The sequence below is a fragment of the Notamacropus eugenii genome, chromosome 4 (assembly GCF_028372415.1).
Source record: "Notamacropus eugenii isolate mMacEug1 chromosome 4, mMacEug1.pri_v2, whole genome shotgun sequence".
Classification (NCBI taxonomy): domain Eukaryota; kingdom Metazoa; phylum Chordata; class Mammalia; order Diprotodontia; family Macropodidae; genus Notamacropus; species Notamacropus eugenii.
The window spans coordinates 287,258,699-287,286,152 of NC_092875.1; the positions used below are offsets into that span (position 1 = coordinate 287,258,699).

Sequence of the window (27,454 nt, forward strand, 5' to 3'; positions counted from 1 at the left end):
TGACCACCATGTGATCGCCTGCCCCATGTGAGTTCTCCATAAAATAATCTTTTTGGCAAGCGTACATTCTGCATTTGAACAACATGGTCAACCCATCGGAGTTGTGCTCTCTGAAGCATAGTCTGAATGCCTCGCAGTTCAGCTCGAGTAAGGATTTCAGTGTCTGGTACCTTATCCTGTCAGGTGATCCTCAGAATCTTCCTAAGACAGTGCAAATGGAAGCGATTCAGTTTCCTGGCATGGCGCTAGTAGACTGTCCATGTCTCACAGGCAATCAACAATGAGGTCAGCACAAAGGCTCTGTAGAGCTTCAGTTTGGTGGTCAGTCTAATACCCCTTCTCTCCCAAACTTTCCTTTGGGGTCTCCCAAACACTGAGCTAACTGTGGTAATGTGTGAGTCAACCTCACTGTCAATGTGTACATCCCTGGAAAGTACACTGCCAAGGTAAGTGAACTTATCCACAGCATTCAAAACTTCTTCATTTGGTAGAACCAATGGTTCTACGAATGGATGGTGTGGTGGTGGCTGAGGAGCACCTGTGTTTTCTTGGTGTTAATTACTAGGCCAAAACTAGCACAGACAGCAGAGAATTGATCCATACTTTGTTGCATTTCTGCTTCAGAGGCTGCACTGAGTGCATAATCATCCGCAAACAGAAAATCATGGACTAACACTCCCTCCACTTTGGTCTTGGCTTGTAGCCTTTCCAAACTGAAGAACTTACCATCAGTACGGTAGTTGACTCTTGATGCCATGTTCATTGTCATTGAAAGCATTTGACAACATGGCTGAAAACATCATGCTAAAAAGCATGGGAGCAAGCACACAGCCCTGTTTCTCTCCACTGGTGACTGGGAAGGCACGAGAGCACTGTCTATTATCCAGAACCCGGGCAAACATGCCATCATGAAATTGATGTACAATACTGATGAATTTCTCTGGGCAACCAAATTTTGACATAATTTTCCATAAGCCCTCATGACTAACAGTGTCAAAAGCCTTGGTCAGATCTACAAATGTTGTGTAGAGACCTCTGTTTTGCTCCTGGCATTTCTCCTGGAGTTGTTGGGCTGTTACTTGGTCTTTTCTGAAGCCACACTGGCTCTCACGTATATGACCACCTTACAGGTGAGGGATCATCCTAGTAAGGAAGACTCTAGCAAGAATCTTGCCAGCAATGACTAAGACAGAGATCCCCCTGTGATTGTCATAGGACAATCTATTCCCTTTACCTTTATAGAGATGGACAACAGAGGCATCCTTGAACTCCGGGGGGATAACCTCCTCTTGTCATATAACCTGGAAAATTTCAGTCAGTTTTTGTATGAGCAATGATCCCCCTACTTTGTAAATCTCATCTGGAATAGAATCAACACCAGGTGCTTTGCCACATGAAAGGAGCCAAATGGCCCTCAAGACCTCTTTTTCATTGGAAGTTGAGCTAAGGAGGAACTGACTTCAACCTGAGGTTAATGGTCAATGGCCTCAGCATTGACTGATGATGGTCTGTTGAAAACATTATGGAAGTGTTCAGCCCTTCTCTCTAGGATCACGTCCTTATCGCTAATCAATATGGCCCCATCAGCACTGAGTAGTTGTGATGCATCATAGGTTTTTGGTCCCTAAATAGCTTTCAAGGAATCATAAAAGTGTTTTGGATTGTTACTATCAGCATAAAAACTGAAATTCATCTGCCTTCTTATTGAGCCAGGAATCCTATATCTCTTTCAGCTGTGCTTGTTCTTTACTTTTGATGGAATTAAATGCTACCTTCTTAGAGATGGATGAAGTATCCTGCTGGTAAATCCTGTGGAGTTCATGTTTTTCATTTACCAGCTTCTGAATTTCCCCATCATTTTCATCAAACTAGTGTTGGTGTTTGTGAGTGTTCTGACTCAGATGAGCTAATGCAGTGCTGTACACCAAATCTCTGAAAGCTGCCCACTCCTTTCCTGCTCCACTGTTGCCAACTGTGTGTTGGCTCAACTTTCCCTCCAAGTCAGCAGCAAACTGTTCATGCCCAAAGAAGAGCTCTAATTTGTTGCCATTAATTCTTCTGGCAGTCATTTTGCCTTGGGGGTGGTGCTTTTGATGAATATGAATATTTAGCTTGGAAAGGATCACTCCAGCACCCTGCACCACACATTGCCTTTGTCACTCTCACATCTTGTCTGTCTCTTCTCCTTACAATCATGTAGTCTATTAGATGCCAATGTTTGCTGTGAGGGTGCATCCATGAAGTTTCACTGCATTTAGGTAAACGGAAAACAGTGTTGATCAAGGGACGCACAAGTCTTCAGCAGTAAATGATCACTGTTGTTGCTGTTTCCAACTCCATTCCTCCCTAGGACTCCCTGCCAAGTCTGGCAGTCTGAGCCTACTCCAGCGTTAACGTCGCCCAGAATTATAAGCCTATCCTCTTTTTTGATGATGTTGATGATAAGGGTCTCTAGGTCTTCATAAAATTTGTCTTTGACCTCATCAGGGTTCGTCATGGTGGGAGCATAGGCACTGATGACGACAACATGGTGTGTTATGAGGAAACTGAGGCACAGAGCAGCTGACTTGTCCAGGGTCACAGGAGTATCTGAGATGGGGTTTGAACTTAAGACCTCCTAATTCCAGGTCCAGAGCTCTATAGCTCTATCTACTATGCCATGTTGCTTCTAATAATTCAACAAACATTTGCTCATTTGAATGAATAGTAAAACAAGTACTGAAATTTCATGTCATGCAGCATTTTAGCTTGCAACCACTAATAAACAAAAATTGCCAAATGAAAATCTTATTCTATTTAAGAAAAATTTTATTTTCTTAACCCATACTGTTTATTAACTTTTACATGTGAGAGGATGACACTTTTAAATTTAAAAAATAACTTACTTGCTGACAGCTTTGTTTTGTTGACGTCCTCATTCACAACGGACCCTACAGGGGACTGTGTCTGGTATCTGTTGTCTGCAGATCTTGGCTGGAGAGAATCATGTATATCTACCGATTTCTGTGATATTGTATCCTAAATAAAATAAAAAGTACATTAAGGGCACTGAAAAAATGTTCAAAGACAAGATTATTTTTAGTAGGAGGCACATATAATCTGTGGTGTAGGAGTTATTTCACTGCTCTTATGGCTTTCTAGCATACCAACATTTGTTAATCCCTCTGTTGGGGTATCCAAGCCCCACTCCGATGCTGGTTTAGACAAGAGTCAGTTCTGTGTCTGTTAAGAAAGCAACTTGTAAAAACCAGCCCACCTAATATAGACTACTTACAGAAAAATATTCTTGTCTATGGTATATTTTCTTATTACCCAATTCCCAGTTTATGTGAGTGTTCTGAGCTATCATTTGCTTAGTGCTCATGGTGATATTTCTAGCATCAATAAAGCAATAAAACAATGTAACCACAAAAGTGAAACTACTGCTCAAAACAAAACATTCTAAAGCCAAATTTGCACAATTTTAAGACTTATCTTCTATCTGAATGAAATGAGTCTAGACCTAAATTCAAGAAAATTTAATTTCTTTCAGATAATTCTTCCTTAAGTCCTTCCTAAAACTTCCTGTTCAATTTCTCTTTTGGTACCAAAGTTTCTTTACTTTTGCTTTTATTTTTACTTTGGATTCCATGTGAAGCCCTAAAATTTCACAAGATGACTAATTTTACTGCCATAGGATACTCCTCTAATGGTTTCAAGAAGTAGGAACATAGCTAATATGCCAGCAAAGAAAGGAAAGAGTCTCTATGAGGGAGTCAGGTGGTGTAGTGGATACAGTATTGGGTCTTGAGTCATAAAGACCTAAATTCAAATCCAGCCTCAGATCCTTATTAGTTGTGTGACCCTGGGCAAGTCACTTACTTATTAGCCTGTCTGCTTCAATTTACCCATCAATAAATTGAGAATGATGGCACCTTCCTCTGAGGGTTGTTATGAGGGTAAATGAAATAATTATATGTTAAAGCCCTTTGCAAACCTTAAAGTACTTTATAAATGATGACAATGATTAAACAATCAGGCCCTTATTATTAAACAGCTGAGTCTTATGTACAAATGTCAAATGAGAAAAAAAATCAAACAAATTAATTGGTAAAGAATTACTTATGAAATGGATGCATAAGGAGGTGATGGGCCTTTCTTTCCTAAAATAAATAATGATGACAAACCTCTCCTCTGTCAGTAGGAGTGGCAGGGAAGGGGCAGTTTTGTAAGTTCATTGGTTCTGCTATGACCAGAGAGAAGGAAGATCCTTGAGGCCAAGTCAGAGAGTCCTGGCCAGAAAAAAAAGTCTGATACTAAATCTGAAGATCTTGGCGTTTGGAAAACAGCACCACTTCTTATTTCTCAAGTTAATTTCCATCCACTGTTAAGTGATTACTGTATGCTAGGCCCTGTGCTAAGCCCTGGGGATACAAATACAAGCAGAAAAAAAGATAGCCCCTGTCCTCAGCAGACTTAATTCTAATGGGAAAAGACAACAAATAAAAGGAAGCTGAAGAGGATGGGCACAGGAGGGAGAGGAAGGCACTTGGTGGAGTAGATGAGGCCATGGGAGAGAAAATTCAGAGTGAAGCCTGAAGAAGGATGAAGGAATGGAGCCTCTTCTCTCTTCCCTCACCCTTCACTGTTTCTCTTTCAGAGGACTTTATTACTCATCTGCCCAGGCACTTGGGGGCCAAGTTCAGAGCTGCCTTCTCCTTTCATCCAAAACCTGTAAGACAGGACTGAGTCTCTTCAGCCAATCCCAATAAACTTTCTGTGTAGCCACCATTTCACTCCCTCTCATCCAATGGTTGGAAATTTTGTATTTTTTCTAAACTGGATTAACCAGGTTGTTTGCTCTTAGTACAATTCTCTTAACTGATTGTTTGATTCAAGAGGGAGGACGATTCATTCAACGATTGACTCTTAAACTTACATGTGGTCATGTTTATCCACAATAGAATGTAAACTCCTTGAAGGAGAGTAATTTTTCATTATCATACTGCTAGCTAGCACAGTGCTAGGCACACAGCAGAAGTTTAAAACACTTGTTGACAGACAAACAGCTGAATAACTAGCTTGACAGTTTACTGTAATGACCTAAAATTTTACCTTTTGGATGAAAGTTTAAATTCTGGAACACTCTTACAGAAATAACCATTATAAAATGAAAAAATATGCAGTATCTTTACAACCATCCATTTCTATTATTTTAGAACTATGTAACCAGGCTTGTTTAGGTCATTCTTTGTATTCAGATCCTTAAATCTAGCACAGCGTCTGATGTACAGCAGCAGCCTAAGGAAGTCTGTGGATTGAAGGCTGAGGTACATAATTTATTGTAATGGTTGAAAATCTACCTTTCGAATTAGAGTTTAAATTCTGGAAAACCCATGGAGAAATAATCATTATAAAATGAAATAAGTATTTAATATTTCTCTACACACTCAGAAATTTCTATTATTTTAGAACCATATGATCAGAAACAACCAGGTTAATTAATCCAAACAGGTATTGTTTTATTCTCTGTATTCCTATTTCCAGTGCCTAATATGGTGCCTGGCGCTGTAACAGTAATGATAATGGCTAGCACTTATATAACACTTGAAGGTTTGCAAAATTATTCTCTCTTTTTTCCTGGGAAGTAGGTGCTATTATTATCATCACCATGAGGTCCAGAGCAGTTAAGTGACTTACACAGCGTCACACAGAGTGTGTTTGTGGCCTGACTTGAACTCCAAGTCCAACACTCTATCTAGAGCGCAACTTAGCAGCTTAATATTAATAAGTGCACAGCAGGTACTGAGAAAGTGATAACTGATTTCTTGATTTAAAAAGTATTTTCAAACGAGAAATCAAAATCAATTAGGATAAACAAAGATCTATATTCTCATATATATCATTCTTAGAGTTTGACTTTTGTAGTTTTTTTTTTTTTTAATGAGAGGGAGAGGCTTGTTTTTCCTGTTTGCTTTTAGCAATAACTATCTGAAATCACATACACACATACTCTTACATCCTCATGCTCCTTTGGCTGAATGAATTACGGACTGGAGCTGGAAGGGTCCTTATGCTGACTTTATAAACGAGGAAACTGAGGTTCGGAGAGGGGGATGATTTGTTCAAGTTTCCAAAGGTTAGACAGAAGAATCCATATTCAAACACAGGTTCTCCACTCAAATGTTTCTTCTACCATACAATGAGGACAACGGTTCTGAAGTCAGTCATCCTGCCCTGCCCTGGCCATGCTCACACCACAGAAATGTTCATCAATGGAGAAGAGGCCTCTGAACACCCAACCAGAGTAGACACAGTGGGGAAAGGAAAGAGTGAATATTATCTACAAAAGGTCAGAATGAAGAATAAAGACATGGGACAACGAAGCAGATAGAGCAGCAATCAGACACTTGAGCAACAGAAGAGAACAAGAACACAGGATGACTTTGCGCTTTAAGGGAGCAAACAACCTACACATAAGAATGTAAATTAAAATTATGACTTGGCAGATAGTGAAACAAAAAAATCATAACTAATAGCTGTATTTCATATCAAAAAACTTACCAACTGTTTTTCACTCATAGCAGAGGGAGATGCTGGAGCAGTTTCTCCGCTAGTGGGCCGCCAAGTCAGAAGCCTTCAAAATACCAGAAATATATACACCACGGGATGTGACACATCATACAGGTTTTGATACAGGCAAAAAAAGCCCTAAGGTTTTTCTTTTAAAAATTATAACCTATACTAGTCATGCTATTACTAGGCATTTTTAAGCAAATAACTAATTGGTAATTATTCAAAACACGTGTTTCTAAAAACCAATTCAACATTGTTTTATTGAAAATATAACTCTGATGTCAACTTAACATAATAAAAATTTTTTCCCCCAAACAGAAGATACACTTTCAAACTAATCCAAGTATTAATTTAACACTTCAAAGATCTATAATTTTTTCTGTATGAATCCTCCCTCCACTAACACAAACAATAATTTTTCTTCAACCCTGAGTTTGGTCTTCCAGCATTGTGGCCAAAAGAAAATGCAGTACCCTGCACACAACATGACAATGAGCCCCTCTGGATTTAGTTAGGCTCATCCTTAGATAGAAGACATACAGTCTGTCACCGCTTAAAGACTTTCCAGCTTGGTCAAGGATTTGCTATAGGGCTTTTTCTATCACAGACACAACCTCTAAAAACCCAGGGCCACTCCTTTGCCATGAAGAGGTATAACAGTAAGATTTTAGTAAAGCAATCAGAATAATAATGTAAAAAAATATTTTCCCAAGTAAGACTTATAAAGCTCAAAACATGATTGTGTAGGCAAGTCTAATGTCAAGCCATGACAGGGAGGTCCCAGTATTTGGTAGAGGAATGGCAAAGGTCCTACACCAACCTGAACAATTTCAGAGCACCAAGTCAGAATTAACTAAGGCCTGGTCTGAGGGGCAGTCTCTTAGAAATACTCTAAATACTCAAAACCAGACTGTCACTTTGGGACATACTCGGTCATTCCTAAAGGCCAGGACCTACAATATGTTAGGACACCTGCCCCAGAACAGGTCTTTTTAGATCATAAGAAATCCAGTAACATATAACTCTTTCTTAAATATATAAGAAAAGTTCTTTTCTCTGCCTCCCCAAAGGGCTTCTAATATAGCCTTACATTACATTGCCACAAAAAGCAGAAGGCACATTAATGAAACAGTCATCTTAAGGCTAGTCTACCTCTATGGTTCCAGAAACAAAAGGATTTAAATAGATGATTTTACTTCCTTTGTCAGGGGTCTCCTGTTAGAGGGCCTATCAAAAAATGAAAGTTAATCAAATCTTGTTTCTGAATAGAACCACATCTCACACTGTATTTCAAAGATAAAGTCAAAATGAATATATGATTTAGTCATAAAGGGGGATATCATAAGCAAATTAGGGAATCATGGAAAAATTTCCCTGTCAGATGTCTACATATAATGGGAGACTTTATGACCAAACAAGAGATAGAGAGGATCACAAGAACTAAAATGATTTTGATTATATGAAATTAAAAAGTTTTTGCACAAACAAAACCAATGTAGCCAAAATTAGAAAGAGAGCAGGAAACTGGGAAAAATCTTTTTTCAATGTTTTTAAATTTTTTTTTATGTGCTTCTCTGACAAAGGTCTTACTTCTCAAACATGCAGGGAATTGAGTTAAACTTATAAAAATAAGAGTCATTCCCCAATTGATAAATGATCAAAGTACATGAACAGGCAGTTTTCAGAAGAAGAAATCAAAGCTATCAATGAAAAATGATCTAAACTATAGATTAGAGAAAGGCAAATGAAACAACACAGGTACTATCTTACACCTATGAGACTGACTAAGATGCTAAAAAAAGAAAATGACATGCTGGAGGGGATGTAGAAAAACAGGTACATTAATGCACTGCTGGTGGAGCAGTAAGCTGGTTTAACCATTCTGAAGAACAATTTGGAGCTGTGCCCAATGGGCTATAAAACTGTACATATCCTGTGATCCAGTAATACCACTACTAGGTCTGTATCCCAAAGAGATCAAATAAAAAGGACCTACATGCACAAAAATATTTATAGTAGCTCTTTTTGTGGTGTCAACGAATTGGAAATTCAGGGGATGCCAATCAATTGGGGAATAGCTGAACAAATTGTATTGTATGATTGTGCTGTACGAAATGACAGAAGGGAGGATTTCAGAAAAAATGTGGGAAGAGTCATATGAGCTGATGCAAAGTGAAGTGAGCAGAACCACTCTATATAGTAATAGGAATAATATAAGGAAAATTAACTGTGAAAGATTTAACTGTGAAAGATTTAAAATGTGGGAAGAGTCATATGAGCTGATGCAAAGTGAAGTGAGCAGAACCACTCTATATAGTAATAGGAATAATATAAGGAAAATTAACTGTGAAAGATTTAAGTATTTTAATTAATACAACAATCCAAGACAATTCCAAAGGACTCACAAAGAAAAATGCTACGTATATCCAGAGAGAGAGAGAACTGATGGAACTCTGAGTGCAGACTGAAACCTAGTTTTTCCACTTATTTTACTTTTCTTGCTTTTAAAAAAAAACCCAGCTAATATAGAAATGTTTTGCATGATTTCACATGTATAATTGGTATAATGCTTGCCTTCTCAATGGGTGGGGGAGGGGTTGCAGGGAGAGAACTGAGAACTCAAAATTTTAAAAAATGAATGTTAAAATATGTTTCTGGGAAGATATCCAATTGCACATATTGGAGATGTTACTCTACATATACTTAACCAGAAAACTGAAGTAGGGAAATCCCCCTACCTCTTATGTTTTCTAAAGTATAAAAAAGCAGCTTTAATTAAGCTTAATATCTTAACTCTACCAAGAATAAAAGAAATAATTCATAAGTAATAACGCAGATCCATCATTTTTGGTAAAGTTGAACAACTTAAAATGGGCAAAATAAATTTAAAATAACTACATTATTATAGTAAAAAAAAATAAAAGTCATACACATTACAGTCTTTTATCAGGGTTGATTTTCTCAGGGAAATTATTTTCAAATATAAATACATATATATGAAAGTTATTTTCAAATATATGTGAAAAAAAATCAATGTTATTCTAATTCTAGTAATTAATACCATGGCTAGTTTTTATCATCTGATTTCCAATGAATGACCAACGAAAGATGAATCCGGTGAAAATGGTTCATCATAATGAACTGTGTGTAGTAGTACATGCGCAGAATATTTTTGGAGAATTTTTTACACTGATCTTACTACTACACTGAAAATAATGGACAGCAATCACAAAATTACACTGTAAAAGTGGAAGAGCTTTAAGCAATGTTGAATATAGTTTCACAGATGAGGAAACTAGAGCCCAGAAAACTTAAGTGACTTGCCCAGAGTCACAAAGCTAGTGAGCAGGAGAGTGACAGCTAGAACTCATCTTATTGCTCTTTCTTTTATACCCAAGTGCCTTAAAGAGGGATCAATTTTTAATATTCATGCATTCTGCTTAATAACTTTCAAAAATTGTTTCTTTTCACCCAGGAATATGTGTTTATATTAAAAATTATAATCATATAAGTCAATTTAAGCAACTACTATCACTTTATTAGTACTCATTATCTAATATAATAAAACTAAAAATAATTGGTAAGTAATATTTTAGATTTTTAAAAATTGCCTTAGAATGAAGATGGGGGAGAAACTTGCTAAGTGAAAAACTTCATTTTTTATATAATAACTGAAAAGAAATAATTTAAAAGTATTCCTTAAATTACTGTATGAGAAATCACAAGAAATGAGCGCTTTGAAAGGCAGCTGACTTTTGTCCGATACTTAATTGCCTCTTTCTGCCTCCTTCTTAACCCACAAATTTATAAAGTGAATCTGAAATAGTCACCAATAACCAATAACAATTAGGGGAAGCTGTGTTGTTTTATTTGAAGGTGACAAAAGTTACAAACTGCTACTTCAGAAGATGGGGCTATAGAATGAGAGTTGGAAGGGACCTTAGCTGTCAGTCATCTAGTCTAACCTCCTCATTTTACAGAAGAGGGACCTGAGGTCCATATAAATAAGTGGTTCATCCAATATCATACAAGTGCTAAGTGGGAGAGTCAGGATTCAAACTCAGGTCCTGTGAACCAAATTCTGGATTATTTCCACTATATCAAAACCTATTTTTATAAAAAAAATTTTCTCACAAGATTTTGTAAGACAATTCAATTTTCCTTTTATGAGGTAAGAACTACTGCAAAGTGAATGTTGTCACAATGGCTCTGTGTCTAGTCCTTATCCCTGTATGGGTGTGAGTGAATTAAATGACCTCCAAAGTCCTTACTGATGCTAAGATTCTATTTGTCTGGAATACTATCAAATGAAAAGCTCCTAGGATTCTTTGAGGCATTGGCTCTCCAGAGAATGGCTCTACAAAGTCATTCTAAATTTATCAGAGTTGTTAACTGTTAGGTTATAAAACTATGAAGGCCATGGAAAAAATACTATTAAACTATTATTAAACTGCGTAAGTATGTTGTAAAATGCCAGTGCCTTTTAAAAATCTAAGTGATAAATTCCGTGATGAGATGAAGGGAAATATTAAACAACATAAAAATCTGTGATTTCTCTTAAAAACAAAACAAACAAAAATAAAAAATGCTCCAGGTTACAATTTACACATCAATTGATTAAAATAAAGATATGAAATAAAATTCTCTGGGAAGAAGATAGCAGCTCCTAGATCTACAAAGTCAGAAAAGCTAAATTCTAATTTGGTAGCTAGAAATACGGAAAGTGACTTTGTCATTTGGCCTCTGTGTATCTTACCTTTCCACGTATAAGTATTAAAATGAGTTCAATCACAATTTTTAAGGTAAGATTCCTTATAGGAATTTTGGAACGATTATTTACAGAATACTATAGGACAGTAAAAATAAATTCATATTTATGTTGTATTTTGATGCATATAATATTTATACAAGTTGCCACTCAGGAGAAGAAGCATTTTGTTATGGGGTTCTAATACAGAAGAACAGACATTACATAAAAAAAAAACCTACTAAATATAATAAAAATCAACGCTCAGTACTAAATATGCAAAAATATATCTGAAATTGTACAAAGTCCTCTTACGCATGTGGGATTGTGGTTTTGAAGATATCCAGTGTGCAGCTACAAGTTTTATCCCAAATTTCTAGGGTAAATTTCTCGCCGTTCAGAATGACGACATTTTCTAAACAGTTTGTACCAGATCGTGCTAACTGTTCATTGTCTAGAAAAGAAAACAGCTGTTTATTTATTTGAAATCACCACAGTAACGTTTCTGCATTAATGAAGGCTGGTGCCAATCTACCTTGCTGCACACACCAGTACAGCTGTGCAAATATGTCATCCAAAAGGACATCACTCAGCACTTCTAAATACTGGGTGAAGACGTCACAGATTGCATAAAGTGCATGATTGCAAGTAGTTGTCATCCATTCAGCTTTCTGGCAGTAAAAAGAACAAAAAGAAAAATGAATTTCATACCGATAGTATGAACCGCTAAAATTAAAAAAAAAAAATTTAAACACATTTTTGCTTTTCAAATATAATCTGATCAAAGGGTCCCACACCTGAGCTCCTGACTATTCTAATTTACCTTTTCTTACTAGCACTATTTACCTGCTTCATAAATAAAAATGTTGAATATTCTGTGGCTAAAACAGATTAAGTCGTCTACTGTCTTTTTCACTGATTATGAGAATATAACTTTTATTCTGGGGATAAAAAAGATTAATTCATTTCCTGTCTTTTTTCACTGATCGTAAGAATATAACTTTATCATTCAGAAAATACACAATGACCATTCAAAGAATCTTAAACAATCATTATGGTCCCAGAACACAGGAAAGTAAGTTCAAGGAAAGGAAAAGAAAAGGGATGAAATAGAAGTTTAACTCATTTGAGAAGGGGTTCTGAATGAAATAAAATTGTCTTTATCTTGTTAGGATTATCTGGGATCACTGAGAAAAGAAAAAGAGAATGTGCTACTGGCCGACGGGAAGCAATTTCTGTATTTTGAAAAATGCTAGAAAAATAGTATTTTTATATTTTACAAAAACGTAGCCTTTATGTTTGTACTTAAGTATGATCACATATGTGAAAACAGAAAAAGATAGAACTATCTCTCCAAAGTTCCCAACAAGCATGACAGAACCATACAGCTTACAAAATAATATATTTAAAAGAAAACAACTATAAGAATTTGTCAGTGTTCTTTATTCACTTAAGATTAAGGGACCACCTGAAGCTAAAGAGAAATACGTTTTCCTTCTTTTACAAATACAGGGACAAACTTGAATGAAAGAAAGAAAGGCAAATCAACAATAGCTGTGTAATGAAAGTAAACCCAAACAATTAATTCATACAGCTCTACCCCACAAATAATATTCTGGTTTATGAAGATGTACTATCATACTATCTTGCCTACAGGAATACTTCCTGAGGCTTATTTTTACATAAAACTGTTTAATGCAACATAGGGAAATGTATTTGCACACAAATGAAGAGCCACTTCTCTCTTGGTCTCTTACCTCAGTTTGTTGCTCTGGTAGTTTCATGTTGTCAAAAATCCTGAAGACAATTCTAAATAAATCCTGCCACCAATGTTTTTCATAAGTGTGGCCATATGTTTTCATTATTTCAAACATTACTGTCAAGCCTCTAAAAAGTAAAAAAAATTGGATCTATTTAGCAAAATGTATTACATATTGGAGGCCCCTCAACTACTAAAATTGATCTCTCCAAAACAATTGGAAATATAAAGTATAAAATGAGTTTTAATTGGGTACATATTCACGTTTTATTTAATTAAAATGCAATGTAAATTATTTCTTGAAGAGGAATCATCTAGAAGAAATGCAAACTCTTTGAAAGTACTTTTGTTTACATAAGTGAAGAAAATTTTAAAAGACAGAGACCCTTCCTGCCCTCAAGAAGCATAAAATCTAGCACAAATAACTATAATGTAAACTGAAATATGGAAAAAATAGGAAAGAAGATGCTAGTTTCTGAGTCAGAAACTCTAGGCTCCAATTCTCCCTCTTCTACTTACTACATACATGACGATGAATTAGGTAAATCACTTAGCCTCTCGGAGCTTTGATTTGTCATCTATACAATAAATACATTGGGCTTATCACCTCTCTCCCACGTTACTTGCCAAGGTTTCCTAATAAGTCTCCCTGCCTCTAGTTCCTCCCCACTCCAGTCCACCCTGCCCAAGACTAGCAAAGTGATTGTCCTTAAATGCACATTTCCCCATGCTCCTCCCTAAAGTACTAGGATGAAACAGAAAGTCCTCTGTTTAGTTTTTAAAGTCATATACAATCCGGTACCAACCTATTTTTCCAGCTTTGCTGAGCATTACTAGCACCATATCTGTGCTCTGGCAAACTGACTGTTTCCTCACAAAGCTGTGCTGGCTGTCTTCCAAATGTGGAGTCTACTTCTCTGTCTCAGGCTCACAGAATCCCTCTCCTCTTCCTTCAAAAAGCAGCCACAAAATCTCGAGTTGGAAGAAACCACAGAGACTATCTGGTCCAACCACACCAGAATTAAAATCTACTTGCAACACAGGCTTTTTTCAAGGCTTTCAACACAGTCCACTCTAATTTTGTGATAGCCCTAACTATTAGCTAAGATTTTCCTTACACAGGACCTAAGTTTGCTTCTGCAACTTCCACACACTGTGCTTAATTCTAACGTCTTGGGCCAAGTAGCAGGAGTCTATTCCCTTCTTTTCCATCTGGCAGCTCTTCAGTGTTTACAAAGAGCTATCATAATCTCTACATTCTCATATTCTTCAAATAATACTCATATGGCACGATCTCAAGGGCCTTTCCACTTCTTGGCTGCCCTTTTCTTGATGCGCTCTGATATTCCTAAAATGTAGCACTCAGAACTAAACACAATACACTCCTAATGTGATCTGACCACCACAGAAGGTGGGATTATCACCAACCTAGTCCTACACATTACAGTTTTCTTACTGTGGTCTAAGACTGCCTGAACTTTTTCGGCTGCCATATCACAAAATATAGCTCCAACTAAATCTGCAGTTAACCAGTTTATCTTTTAGATAAACAACTGTACTGTTAAATTATACAACCCATATCTTGTACTTAAATGGCTAGAAAGCAGTTCATCTGAAAAAAATTTGAGAGTTTTGATGCACTATGAAGCTCAATAGGAGTAAAACAGTTTCCAGGTAATGAAAACTCAGGTTTCATTAAGGGAAACATTCTATACAGGACTAGAGATGCAATAAATCTTATTGGTCATGGTGGTCACTAATGACAAGTTGTAAAAAAAGCAGTACAAAGATATTCGTATAACATTAAGGAACCTAGAGGAAGGCACTAAGCATTTTAGGTGGAAATTTATGGGACGATATGAACAATAGTTTAAATGAATGAGGGGAGAGATGGCTTTGTAATCTGCATATTTGGAAGCAATGTCTATGAGATCACAGATGCAGACCATTTCCAACCTTGTCATTGATCCTGGGCCCTCTGGACCAAGCAACCTGCTCCAAAGGCCAAAGTCACGGCTTAGAAGATGATTCTCTTGTCATCTCCTCTGCCAACTGTGGCCCTTGCACGGAATTCTAGAGGATTCCACACAGTTGGGAGGAGAAAAGTAAATTCAATTTTAAGTTAGGAACTGGGCCCTGGAGCAAAACAGCCTCTGTTGATGGTTAAAGAGGGAATAATAAATCAGTCTCAGTCACCTATAACCAGCAAGAACTCAGACCTCTTCCCCCTTGACTCCACTCCAAGCTTGCTCTTGCTCAAGGAATTGTAATCAAATCATCTCTGAAGCAGGATACAAGAATATGGAAAATATATGAAGGTGTCAGCTTTTATAAAACTAAGTACTTTATATCAAGATTCTGGAAACAATTAATGACCCCAAGGCCATGTCCATTCCTTTCTTAAGGAGTTCAGTACCAGGCTCACATTCTTTCTACTCCAACCCAGTCATTATATGAGAATTCAACTTACTTGTTCATCTCCCTCTGAACATCCTTATTTTTCAGATTATCAACCTCCTTGACTCTCAGGATCTACATTTTCTCTATCTCATTATTACTCACAAGTGTTCCCTCAGTGATCCACAGCTGAAGCTTCTCTATCTGACCAGAAGCTAATTGCTTTCCCCTCTGTCTCTGGTGTCTTACCTTCCTAATTGCATTTTCTGTTCTCACCACCACCTCTCTTACTCTTGCTGTTGTTAGGTTTTTTTTCAGTTGTGTCCAACTTGTGACCCCATTAGGGGTTTCCTTGGCAGAGATACTGCAGTGGTTTGCCATTTCCTTCTCCAGCTCATTTAACAGATGAGGAAACTGAGGCAAACAGGGTAAAGTAACTTGCCCAGGGTCACACAGGGGTTGGATCTGAACACACAAAGATGAGTCTTCCTGACTCCAGGCCAAAAGCTCTGTCCTCTTCACCCATAGCTGCCCTTCTTTTCTCCCTTTCTCTTGTCATCAATCTAGCTCAGGTCTTAGTTTCCTACCTTCAAAATCTTGACACTGTGGTTCAATTTTACACCGCCTCCACTACCCTGGAAACCTGTAGTTCCTTGTCCCATCACTTGCATATACCCTTCAAAGCACCAAATGTGGATTACTCTCAACATTTCTCTCACATGTTTCACTGTTACTGCTGACTACCGCTAGCACAAGACATACAGTCATGCTTGACTGGATCCACTACAAATCTGTAATGTAATTTTAAATGGATCTTCATCGTTGCCTGCCACTTCTTTATTCTCCTCCTTACGTAACTACAGCACTACCTAGACTAAGATCGAACCACGCCCCCTCCTCCATCCTCTCTCTACTGTCCTAGCTCTCCAATACCTTTCAAAGCCAGACTCCTAGAAGAAAATTGCCTACATTGCCTTCACTCAATTGAATATTCTCTACTCAACACTTTTAACACTTGACTGAAACTGCTCATTATGAAATCCAACGTACTTTTCAAAGTCCTCCTTCTTGATCTGCTAACTGTCCCCTTATTTTTGATATTTTCTTCTCCAACAGTCTTTGTGTTCTATGTCATGTTCTCTGACTCCCTTTTTTTCGGTCTTCTACCTCAGTCTCCTTCCCTGGTGATCAGCCAAACTCTAGTTCCTTCTGTGCAGGTAGATCTCAGGATTCTGTCCTGGGCCGTCTCCTTTCTCTACACTCTCTTTTTGTGTTCTCATCAGTTACTGTGGGCTCAATTATCTCTGAGCAGTTGATTTTGAAATTTACACATCATTCCTCTGCTCCAGAAGCTTCCTAATGACTCTAGGATCTGTGAAAACTCCCATTTTGCCATTTAAAGCCCTTCACAACTGGCTCCAACCCTTTTTTTCTCCCAAACCCATTACACATTATTCTGTCATGCACTCAACATGCCACTCAAATGAGGTAAGTGGCATTCTTCCAGGTAAATGGCATTCCATTTTTGGATATCCAGGCTGCCCTCTCTCCCCATACTTTGAATGCCCTTCCTTCTCATCTTCTACATTTTGTAAGGTTTGCCTCTAGCACCACCCCCTACAAAAGACTTTCTCTAACTCCCCCTGTTGTTAGTGCACTTTGCCCAGTAACTGATTTGTGTCTGTGTTTCTTTTTTGTCCTTACTTATCTGTTACTCTTATCACTTTCCCCAGAAGAGAATAAGCTAATTGAGGGCAGGGACAGTTTTCTTTTTTGTCTCTGTGCCCGGCACAAAGGAGGTACTTCATACATGTTTGGTGAATTGAAGTGAACTAAATCCTTGTTCTCCACTACCTGCACACAACCTTGGCCAAGTGAGTGTCTTAAAATGATGGGGACAGAACTCTTCAGTTCCCTTTCTGATGCCACGGGACTATAATAATAATAATAATAATAGTAAAAAACAGCTTCTGCCACTGCTTTGGCTGATATTCAGCCAAATGACTTCCCCTCTATGCTTTCCTTCTTGTTACTGGATCTCTCAAAAGTCTACTTTTTAAATACAAAACACTATTTGTTTTCCTCACTCCTTCTACATTCCTATCTCCTCCCTTTCTGGCCAGATGTCTCAGCCTTTTTGATTAGATTTGTACGGCTCCAGGAAAATGTGGTTTTATGAACTCTTATTAGAGGCACCCCTCTTTTGACCCATAACTTCTTTATTTAAGCTGTGGCCCAGAAATATAAATTGCAGTCTCAGACCCCATCTTTTAAAATAGCTGAGTGAATACCTGACAAATATGCTTTTCTTTTCTGAAGTCCTTAGTAGTAGCAATGAAAACACTACTTTGATCCTAAGGAGTTCAATTCCTTGCCTAGTATTTCATAATCAAAACCTTTTAGGATTCTTCTGAACGTATAATTTGTGTTCTCATAAATTGCTACAAGGGGATACAAATCATCACGTTTGATAAGTCTTAGAAGGTTCTCTGTCACTTCCTGAATACTTTCCTTAGGAAGACAGCAGGCTTCTCCACTGCTCTCTCCTCAGAGAGGAGTCACTAACCACCACTCACCTTTTCCTCTTCCTTACTGTGGATTCACAACAGCATTTCTTGGAGGATAAGTTGTTTTTTCCTCCTAAGAAAGTTCAGCTCTTCTTCCCTTTCTTTTGTGTCACATTCTTCTACTTCCCCAATTTCCTGACAAAGCAAGATACCTCTCCACTTCTGGAAATCCTTTTTTTATCCTTTGTTTTCAAACAGAAGCCCTTCCTTCCTTTTTCCTAATGACCTGGAAATTGGGGAGGCACTTCTTAAAACTCCTTTCCACCTGTATCTATGAAGGAGACCAGCCTGTGCCTTGTAGGGAGACAATTACTTGGCCAGACCAAAAGCCAAATATAGCTCACTCTAGAAAGGTTATTACACAATTCTTCCTACTTTCCATATTTTTTGAAACAAGATCCTCAGCCCTTTGTTGCTCTTACTCCTTTGGATAATTCTCTTTGATATCTCTCTCATTTCGTATTTTCTCATCTTGTCACCCCCTTGACATACAATTTCCTTCTGCTCCTCCCTCTCCCTAGAGTTGTCTGCTTTCCATTAATATTTATAGGAATACACTAATCATGAGAAATGATCTTTTTCTTCCTTTGATTCACTATAATACTTATTATTTCCATTACTTGTAGTATTTATTCTTTTTCAGGATAACTACACTGAACTGTTAGCTATCTTCTTCTATCTCTATGCCTTACTTAGCACATTGCCTTGGGGATAGTAGATTCTTTCTATCTATCTATCCATCCATCCATCCATCCATCCATCATCTATCTATCTATCTATCTATCTATCTATCTATCTATCTATCTATCTATCTATCTATCTATCGTTCTTTGATTAATAATACTAATGTGGAAATATATTAATAAATTCTTAGAATTCCAGAGTTGAAAAGAAATCTTAGAAATTATTTAATCCAAATCCATTGTTTTACAGAGGACTCTGAGATAGAGTAAACAATTAATTACTTACAGATTTTTAAGAAAAATATATTTAATTTAGTAATTAAATAAATTATATTGTTAAAAGGTTAAATATAACAAGATTTCTGAAATCACAAAGACAAAAATAACACGAATGGAGAAAAGAATAAACTGAACCTCACATTTTATATTTACACAAATATTATTATTATTACATCCTTTTTCTTAGACAAACGTACTATATCAGAGCCCCTCTCAGAGAGCCATGCTATCATTCTGAATTTCATTTTATTTGCCAGTCCACTGATGCAGCTTTCTGACACACAAACAAGCACCAAGGGAAACAAAGGGACTGGCCAAAGAAATTTGTATGGCCTCTTGTTTCATGAGTGCTACTCTCACGTTCATAGCTATGCTGTATGCTCCTGAGGGCACAAGATGTGTCTCATGCCTCTCTTGTATCTCACGTTTCCAGTGTTTTCTACAGTACCAGGTGCAAAATATGACACTCAGCAAGTAGTTACTAATTCAGTGATATTAGGTTATTGAATTTTGCTGCCTCAATGGAATAGTCAAAGAAATTTTTAAAAATTTTTTTCTGAAAATTTCTCCAAAATTCAAAACTGCTATTCAGTCTCCCTCTAAGGAGACACTGATGATTTCCAGCTCAAAACAACAGGACATCAAATTTTATCTTCAAAACTAAAGGCAGAACTAATTTAACCATTCCTTTCAATGCTTATATAGAAACCTATGTAGGAAATTAACTATTAAAAAAATTAAAAATAAGTAACTTGAAGTCAGTCAACAATTAATGTTGGCTGGTGATTTACTCTCATTTTTTTATTCACTTTAAAATAAATTTGTATTTCTAGTCTACCCAACAAATTCACATGAGGCTTTTTGCCTGTTATACTAGGGAACATGTAGAAAACATTAATTTGATTACAGTAAATCCTTCTAAATTTTAATTACAAATACTGATTGTTACCTGGTTCTTACATCTAATTTGCATCTATTGATGATACATGATAACTCAAAGAGAATTGGGAACCATCCTCTCACCCACACCCTGTCTTCAGGAGCCACATTCATGTCATCACTTGTGTATTCCTTGAAAGCCTGTAAGAAAAAAGCAAAGCAAAACTTAAGAAAATCAAAGGAGAGTGTTTCAATGCACCTACGGTAAAGTTTCTTGGTTCTGAAAAAGCATTTGTAAAATACTTTATAAATCAATATGTTACGTAAAAGTAACATGTTTAAAAAATAAAATTGGGAGAATGAAGACACCTGGTGGAGGAGAAAGAGCTGTGCACAAAGTATTAGGAGAGCGTCAGGTGTGTCAACAGAGAGATGTGTGACTCCAAACCGATCTGTCTCATTTTCTTTACACATTTAAAAAATGAGGATAGCTCTACCATTTTACTAACTTAGCAGGATGATTATGATATTTGAATTATACAGTAAACATGAAAGTTCTTTGAAAATTATGAAGTATTGCCTGAATTCAAGGTCTATTTTATGAAGCTGTACAATTTTACCATGAAAATATGTATCCTTTCTACACATCTAGATCAATACCACTTGAACTAACCAGAATAAAGCAAAAAGACTAATTCTCAAACCCGATATGTATTCAATTCAAATAAATCAGAAAAAAAAATAGGTGGTTGGATTGTGATAAAATCATCACCTCAATTCTCTGGATTAAAAAAAAGGATTAAAGGATCATTTGTCTTATAGAATAAAGGTGATTAGGTTTGTAAAGTATGTTGCAAACCATAATCTGCTCTACGTATCAGATACGATTATCAGTGTCATTATTTATGGTGCTTTTGATTCAAAGCAAACCTTTTAACTTCCAAACATAACTTAAATTCACTTTAATCTGATAATCTGTGAAAGTGTTCCCAATTTAAAAATGATGTCATTAAATGATACTATACCTGAGGCCTGTCAAATACATATTTTGCACAATGGCGAATAAGACGAATTGCTTCCATACTCGTGTCTGGGAAGGCTGCATTGCATGCAAATTCAGATAAACATTTCACAGCATCTTGGAAAGAATCAATGGTAGCAGGAAAGTGCTTTTCAAATACAATGGCTGCAAAGAAAAAAAGTAGTAGTAAAACGTTTAGAGATACAATCTTCAAACTACAAAGAAAAGTCTCTATCCCCCTTAAAAGAGGCAAATTCCACACCCCTTGCTCTTCACTTTCTTAGCATGTAGCTCGCTCTTTATTGCAAGGGGAGGTGAGTAATGGTCAAAATTCTCACTTTTAGCTTTGGTAGGTCTTAGTTCTTACACCATGAAAAAAACCAGGGATCAGTTTCTATGGCCCCTGAAATGCAAAAATTAGTTCTAAAAATTTCCTGTTTAATAAAATCATCACTTAAAAGAATCAGAATGTGCTCCAATGAAGGGCTGGATGAACTAATGTAGGCTAAATTGAAGAAAAAGCTTTTCCTAGTAAGTTTTAAATGATCCAAACAAAAGCCTAATCTATAAATATGACAAAAGAAACTATTTACTCCAAAGATGTGAAAAATACATTTGAACATGTTAAAAGCAACACCGTTATAAATAATCAGTCAATAAACATTATTAAATGCCTACCATGTGGCAAGTACCATGCTAAGTGCTCGGGAATTTTTATCAAAATTCATCAAGAAAGACTCATTACATTATAAACTTTAATCTTCCTCAATGGTCTGAGATAAATCAAGTCAAACCTCAGAAAAGTATATTTTAACAAACCTGAGAAAAAATGTATCTTAGCAATGATTTTTGATGTTTTAAAAAGTATCCTGATGACAACATACCTATGAGTTTCTATATTCATTAAAAAAATTCTTGCTACATTCACATTTCCTTGACCTTTTGGAGAGGAATGAATAATATGAGAATGATGATAAAATAAAATGCCTAAAATTATTTTGGTTAAATGAGACATGTTAAATGTAAATGCAATAATCAGGATACATTTTTCTTAATTTACTAAATATTTCTTAATAATGTTGATATTATATTCAAATGAAAAGAAAAGGTGTATATTGAGATTGAGGGTCAGTTTCTGGCAATAATAACAGAAGTTTACTCTAAAAAATATTCTTTTCAAAAAATTTTATATCCAATGTATGCTCTCAAAAGCAGACCTTAGATCTATTTTGTTCTAAGAAAGCCAGATAATACAAAAATTGAATGCCAAAAGGTACATTACAAAGTATTTATTCACTTTACTAATGAATTCGCCATGAACTTCCTTTTAAATAGTTAAAATAGTATTTGATGCATTTAAAATGTTTTGATTTAGGCAAAACTTTTTCAAGACACTCTAACAAAAGAATATACGAAATCAGCTTAAAAGACTATACAAAATCAGTTTACAAGCTTAGTCTCTGCCAAATAATGACATCTCAAAAATCTGTAATTTACAATGCACAACTGCTGCTATCCCTTAGAATTTCAGTTTTTTGCTGTTATACAAGGGGCGAAAATTTCATCACATTTAAAAGAACAGGCATTCTGCTTTTTTGTAAAAATGAGGAATGAAAATTTTAGGGTGATCAAATTAAGGAGTGGAAGGAGAGAGAAGGGAATCACCAAGTCACCAAATTTTTAAAGTAATTTTTTAATCAACATTTTCTCTTTCTTATATCATCATATTTATCCTTAGTATTCCTTCCCTTTCCAGAGAACCACCCTATATGATAAATAGTAGTTTTTAAGAGGGAAAAAATCAGTACAACTGACGAATACGTTGAAAAACACTGAACACATGCACACTGTGTTGTTCCAGAGGACCTCCCACCTACAAAAGGATTGGCTGAGGATGTCTTTTCATATTCCCTCATTCACATCATACTTGATCTTTATAATCCTGCTACCTTTACTTCTGATTTTTTGATGTGGTGGCGTTTCAATTTACACTGCTGCAAGTCACCACACATTGCTGTTTTCTGGACTCTGCTTACTTCATTCTGCATCAGTCCATACAGATCTTTCTTCTCTGATTCATCACAGAGATTATTTCTTCTGGTACAGTAATATTCCATTTCACTCATGTACCACAGTTTATTTAGCCATTTCTGAAACTGATGGGCATCTATTTTGTTTCCAATTTTTAGTTATCACAAAAAAGTGCTGCTATGAATATTCTGACATATATAGGAACTTATATAGGAACTTAATTCTCACTGGTCTCCCTTAAGGTATGGAGCCTGTGGTCAAAGGTATGGATTTTATTCACTTTATTTGCCTAATTCCAAATTTCTTTCCAAAAAGTACCATTTCACAGCTCCACCTACAATGCATTAGTGCACCTATTCTTATGGAATCCCTTGCTACACTGACTGTTGGTATTTTTGTCATTTTTGCCAATTTGCAGTGTGTGAGGTGAAAACTCAATGTTGTTTGTTTTGATTTGCATTTGTCTTACTAGGGTTTGCACTATTCTTTCATGTGGCTATGAATTTTTAATTCTTTTGAAAACTTTTTAAGTTCATATCCTTTAACTATATTTTGGGGAAGAGTCACTAGTCATATATACATATACATATATGCATACACAGATATATGTATATAAATTATTTATAATATTTATACATAAATTACATTATATTATCAGTGAAGTTTGATACAAAGATTTTTTTCTCCCCAATTTGGCCACTTCCCTTCTTATCTTAGATGCATCAATTTGTCTGTGCAGAAGCTTTCGTGTTTCAAGTAATCAAAGTTATCTACTTTATCTCTTAAGAATGGTGCCTACCTCATTAGTTAAAGAAGACATCTCTCACTGATTGGTAAGACCCCGTAGGTCCTCAAGCAAGAGGGGATTTGTTCTGTGAAGTGTGAATTCAGTCAAAGGGCTGCGTCTGAGGATCTAGAGGGTCACATGTGGCCTTGAGGCTGCAGGTTCCCACCCCTGTACCCATACCTGTGAAAGATATAGGATGTTTCTCTTCTAATTTTTTAAGAGTATGATCTTTAATATTGAGGTTATATATTCATTTGGAATATATTGTGGTATATTGTATAAGGTATTAATCTAAACCAAATTTCTGCCAGACTGCTTTACAGTTATTTTGACAGTTTATATCAGTTCAGGAGTTTTTCCCTAGATAATTTATATTTTCCACTCTATCAGACCCTGGATTAGTGTTTTATTCTTTAGGAAGCTCCCTTGTCGGGTCTGTTCCACTGAGCTATCTCTCTATTCTTCAACCAATAACAGATAGTTTTGATAATTACTGCTTTATAATATAGTCTGAGATCTGGAATTGCTACTGGCTCTTTATCTCTACTTCTTTTCATTATTTCTTTTAATATTCTAGATCTTTTTTCTTCCGAATTAATTTTATCATCAAGTTCTGTAAAACATCCACTTGGTAATCTGATTAGTGTAGCATTAAAATGTAAATTAACTTTGGTAGTAGTAATTTTTGACATTTTAGCAAGGCCTACCTATCTATGAACATTGAGATTCCTCCAGCTATTTAAGTTGTTCTTTATTTCTTTAAAAAAAATGTTAATTAATTGTGGTAGTTAGTCATTTTTGACATTTTAGCAATGAATACTGAAATTCCTTCAGCTATTTTTGTTCTTTATTTTTTAAGGAACACTTTGTAATTGAATCTATACAAGTCTTTTATGTGCTTTGGGAGGTCAATCTCCAGGTATTTTATACATTTATACATTATTTAATTGGAATGGGATTTCCCTTTCTATTATTCTTCCTTGAGTTTTGTCATTACTATATGGAAATGCTGTTTATTTCTGAAGATTTTTGCCACTTTTTTGAAGTTGTCTCAATTACTATCTTTGTGAATTTCCTAGAATTTTCCAAGTAAATCAATGTATCATCAGCAAAGAGGGTTAAGTTTTATCTCCTTGTAACCTATTTTACTCCTTTTATACCTTTCTCCAGTCTTAATGCTGTTGCTGGTTATTTTCAGAAGAATATTAAAAAATAGTGGGGGGGATGGGACTCTTTCCCCACTGCAACATTTGCTGCTGGAGATTTCAGTGCATTCCTTGCTGCACACGATGCTTACTTTGGATATTAGATTTTTTTTATGATATTAAAAAAGGTACCTCTATGGCTACACTTTGTAGGGTTTATAGCCTAAAAGAATACTGTCCTTTATCAAAAGTTTCTTCTGCATATATTGAGATAACACATGATTTGGGATGTTTTGGCATTTACTATTTTAATTGGTAAGGCAACTGAAGTGTACACATTTATTAATGATACTGGTTTGTTGGCTCTGGTTCCTTTCAACATAATATAGTTTTCCTGATTGTCTTTTTTTATTTTTTGAATGCTTGCTTTTGCTTTAATAGCATGATTCTAACTCCTTCTAGATTCTGACTTACTTGGATTCACTTGATGCACAATAAATTTTTTTCCATCTCCTCAATTTTATTTTATGCCTGTTTTTGATTGCGCTTCTTGTAAGCCAAGGATAATAGGGTTTTGTTTTCTTAGCCCATCTGTCACTCTTTTACCTTCTATTGCATTGTTTAATCCATTCACATTTATAGTCTTAAGAGTCAGATTTATATTTTTCCTCCATCTGTCACTAATATTATGAGTTTTTTCCCAAGTTATGATCTTCTCCTGTAAACACAGTACTATACTCCTTCAGTTATTTTAATCTTTTTAAAAGGTGGTCATGTTCCTGATCCCCTGCTCTCATTTGTTATACCCGTTACTCTTGGGATTTTGCTTATTAGTTCCTTTTTCTCTCCTGTTTTTAATCTGGTTATTTGAATCAACTTGATTCCCCATCTCTCCTCCCCCCTTCAACTAGTCCTGTTTGTTAGCTTTCACTCTCACTCTTTTCATTATCCATCTTTTCTGTCTGTCCACTCCAAGCTCACACAGTATCCATTCCAGGCTCTCCCCTTTACATACTTTCTGCCACTGCCTTGCAGAGTTTGCCCTGTGGATTCCTGTTTTCCAATGTGCCTCCTTTCCATGACCAATACTAATTATTGCGGGAGGGTCTTTCCCCTGCCACATCTCTGATTATGCAGCCCATCACTAATCTCTACCTTCCCCTAGTTACCTTTCATTCCTCCCACGTTTGCTTCAAAACGTCCTCCCTGGATCCATGCTCTTACCCCCTTGACACTCAGCTGGATGCTGTGCTCTCTCCCTCAGGCTTAAGAAGTCCGGTATACCCCACCTTCCGACACTATCCCCCACTCCCCACACCCACATGAGTCCTGTTTTGGTGCCTTGTTCTGCTCTCTCTGTTCCTTATTTCTTGGGCATGGCACCAGTAGTTCAGTGCTTTGCAGTGCTGACGCTGGTAACTTCTTGCTTCTGAAAGCTTGTGGCTTCCTGCCTATTGCGGGCAGGGCAAATTTCTGCAAGATGTACCCGGGGAGTTCCTGGCACTGTAAAGTGATAGGTGAGACCATTTTCTTGTAAGTCTGTGTGGGTCCTTGGGTCTGGGGGTGCAGCTTCACCATCAGTAGCAGGGGAAGGGGAGTGAGGGGGCTGAATTAGCTCAGGGTCAGGGAGTGAGAGTTCATGGGTTTGTTTTTTTTAACTTTCTTTTGGACTCTGGGCATCACTAGATCCATGAGACAGCTGAAGCTGCTCTATCTTTAGGGCGTAATTTCTGTTTTGGGGAGGCTTAAGAGGTCACCGGAATTAGAGAAAATGTCTAGTCCTCCACCTTGTTGCTCATGTGACTCAAAAATAGCCAACTGAGTTTTTCAAACCCTTAACATTAATATGGTGATCATATCATTAAGTAAAGTGAACAAGATTCTGTGGGGCTTTCTTACAAATACTATAAATACCTATGTTCAAAATACAATTGGGTACTGCAACATATACAAGTTCACAATGGTATAGCTAAATTTAAAGATGAAAAACAGGTTCAATTATTATTAAGAATATTAAGGATGTTTCAAGACATATTCCTAAACTGTAAAACTCACATTACACAAAGCAACTTCAACATTGGTCTTCAAAACAGGAATATTAAATCAAAAAGAATACTAAGCCAGATGACTCAAACGGTCTGGTACACTGGCGCAATTCTTCTGTTTGATGAAGGATCCTTAGACATGTACTTGCCATTTTTAAAGTAAATAATCTGGTCAAACTATACAAAAATATATTTTGGAGAGTGATGTTACGACCTCTACGTACAGGGAGTGTACGCCTTATCTAAACTATTTAAACTGTTAAAGCTTAACACTGGACTAAGATATTGGGGATGCGTGCTTACATGAGTTAAAACTTTTCCTATGATGTTAAAACAGTACTTACTGACAATATGGCCTGTTGTTTGAAATGCAAGCTCCACAATACTTTCATCCTGATCTGAGGCAGCTAGGTGAAATACTGAAAAGATGTTCTTCCAGCCTGAGCGTATATTAGCAGCTTGAGAATTAACCATTTGTGCTATACATCGTACAACCATATCCCGAATGGTGGGAGACCTAAAACATAAACATAACTCCTGAGATGTATACTGACAAAAT

At 36.4% G+C, this 27,454-nt stretch overlaps 1 protein-coding gene across 3 annotated transcripts in view; it reads right to left on the reverse strand.

The window, feature by feature from the left end:
• ARFGEF1 (ARF guanine nucleotide exchange factor 1) overlaps nucleotides 1-27,454 on the reverse strand; it is a 172,462-nt gene that overhangs the window by 27,082 nt on the left and 117,926 nt on the right. The window contains exons 27-34 of one of the 3 annotated variants that reach the window (XR_011966130.1): nucleotides 27,240-27,412; nucleotides 20,892-21,052; nucleotides 19,948-20,067; nucleotides 13,060-13,189; nucleotides 11,838-11,973; nucleotides 11,618-11,756; nucleotides 6,544-6,616; nucleotides 2,886-3,018 (exon numbers count right to left, since the gene is read on the reverse strand). Coding sequence is in view for 1 of the 3 variants with exons in the window: in XM_072604742.1 (XP_072460843.1) it covers nucleotides 2,886-3,018; nucleotides 6,544-6,616; nucleotides 11,618-11,756; nucleotides 11,838-11,973; nucleotides 13,060-13,189; nucleotides 19,937-20,067; nucleotides 20,892-21,052; nucleotides 27,240-27,412 (1,076 nt within the window). In the remaining 2 variants the exon portion in view is untranslated. Of the gene's footprint in view, nucleotides 1-2,885; nucleotides 3,019-6,543; nucleotides 6,617-11,617; nucleotides 11,757-11,837; nucleotides 11,974-13,059; nucleotides 13,190-19,936; nucleotides 20,068-20,891; nucleotides 21,053-27,239; nucleotides 27,413-27,454 lie in introns of all 3 variants that reach the window. The other 2 variants (XM_072604742.1, XR_011966129.1) reach the window with 2 other exon arrangements.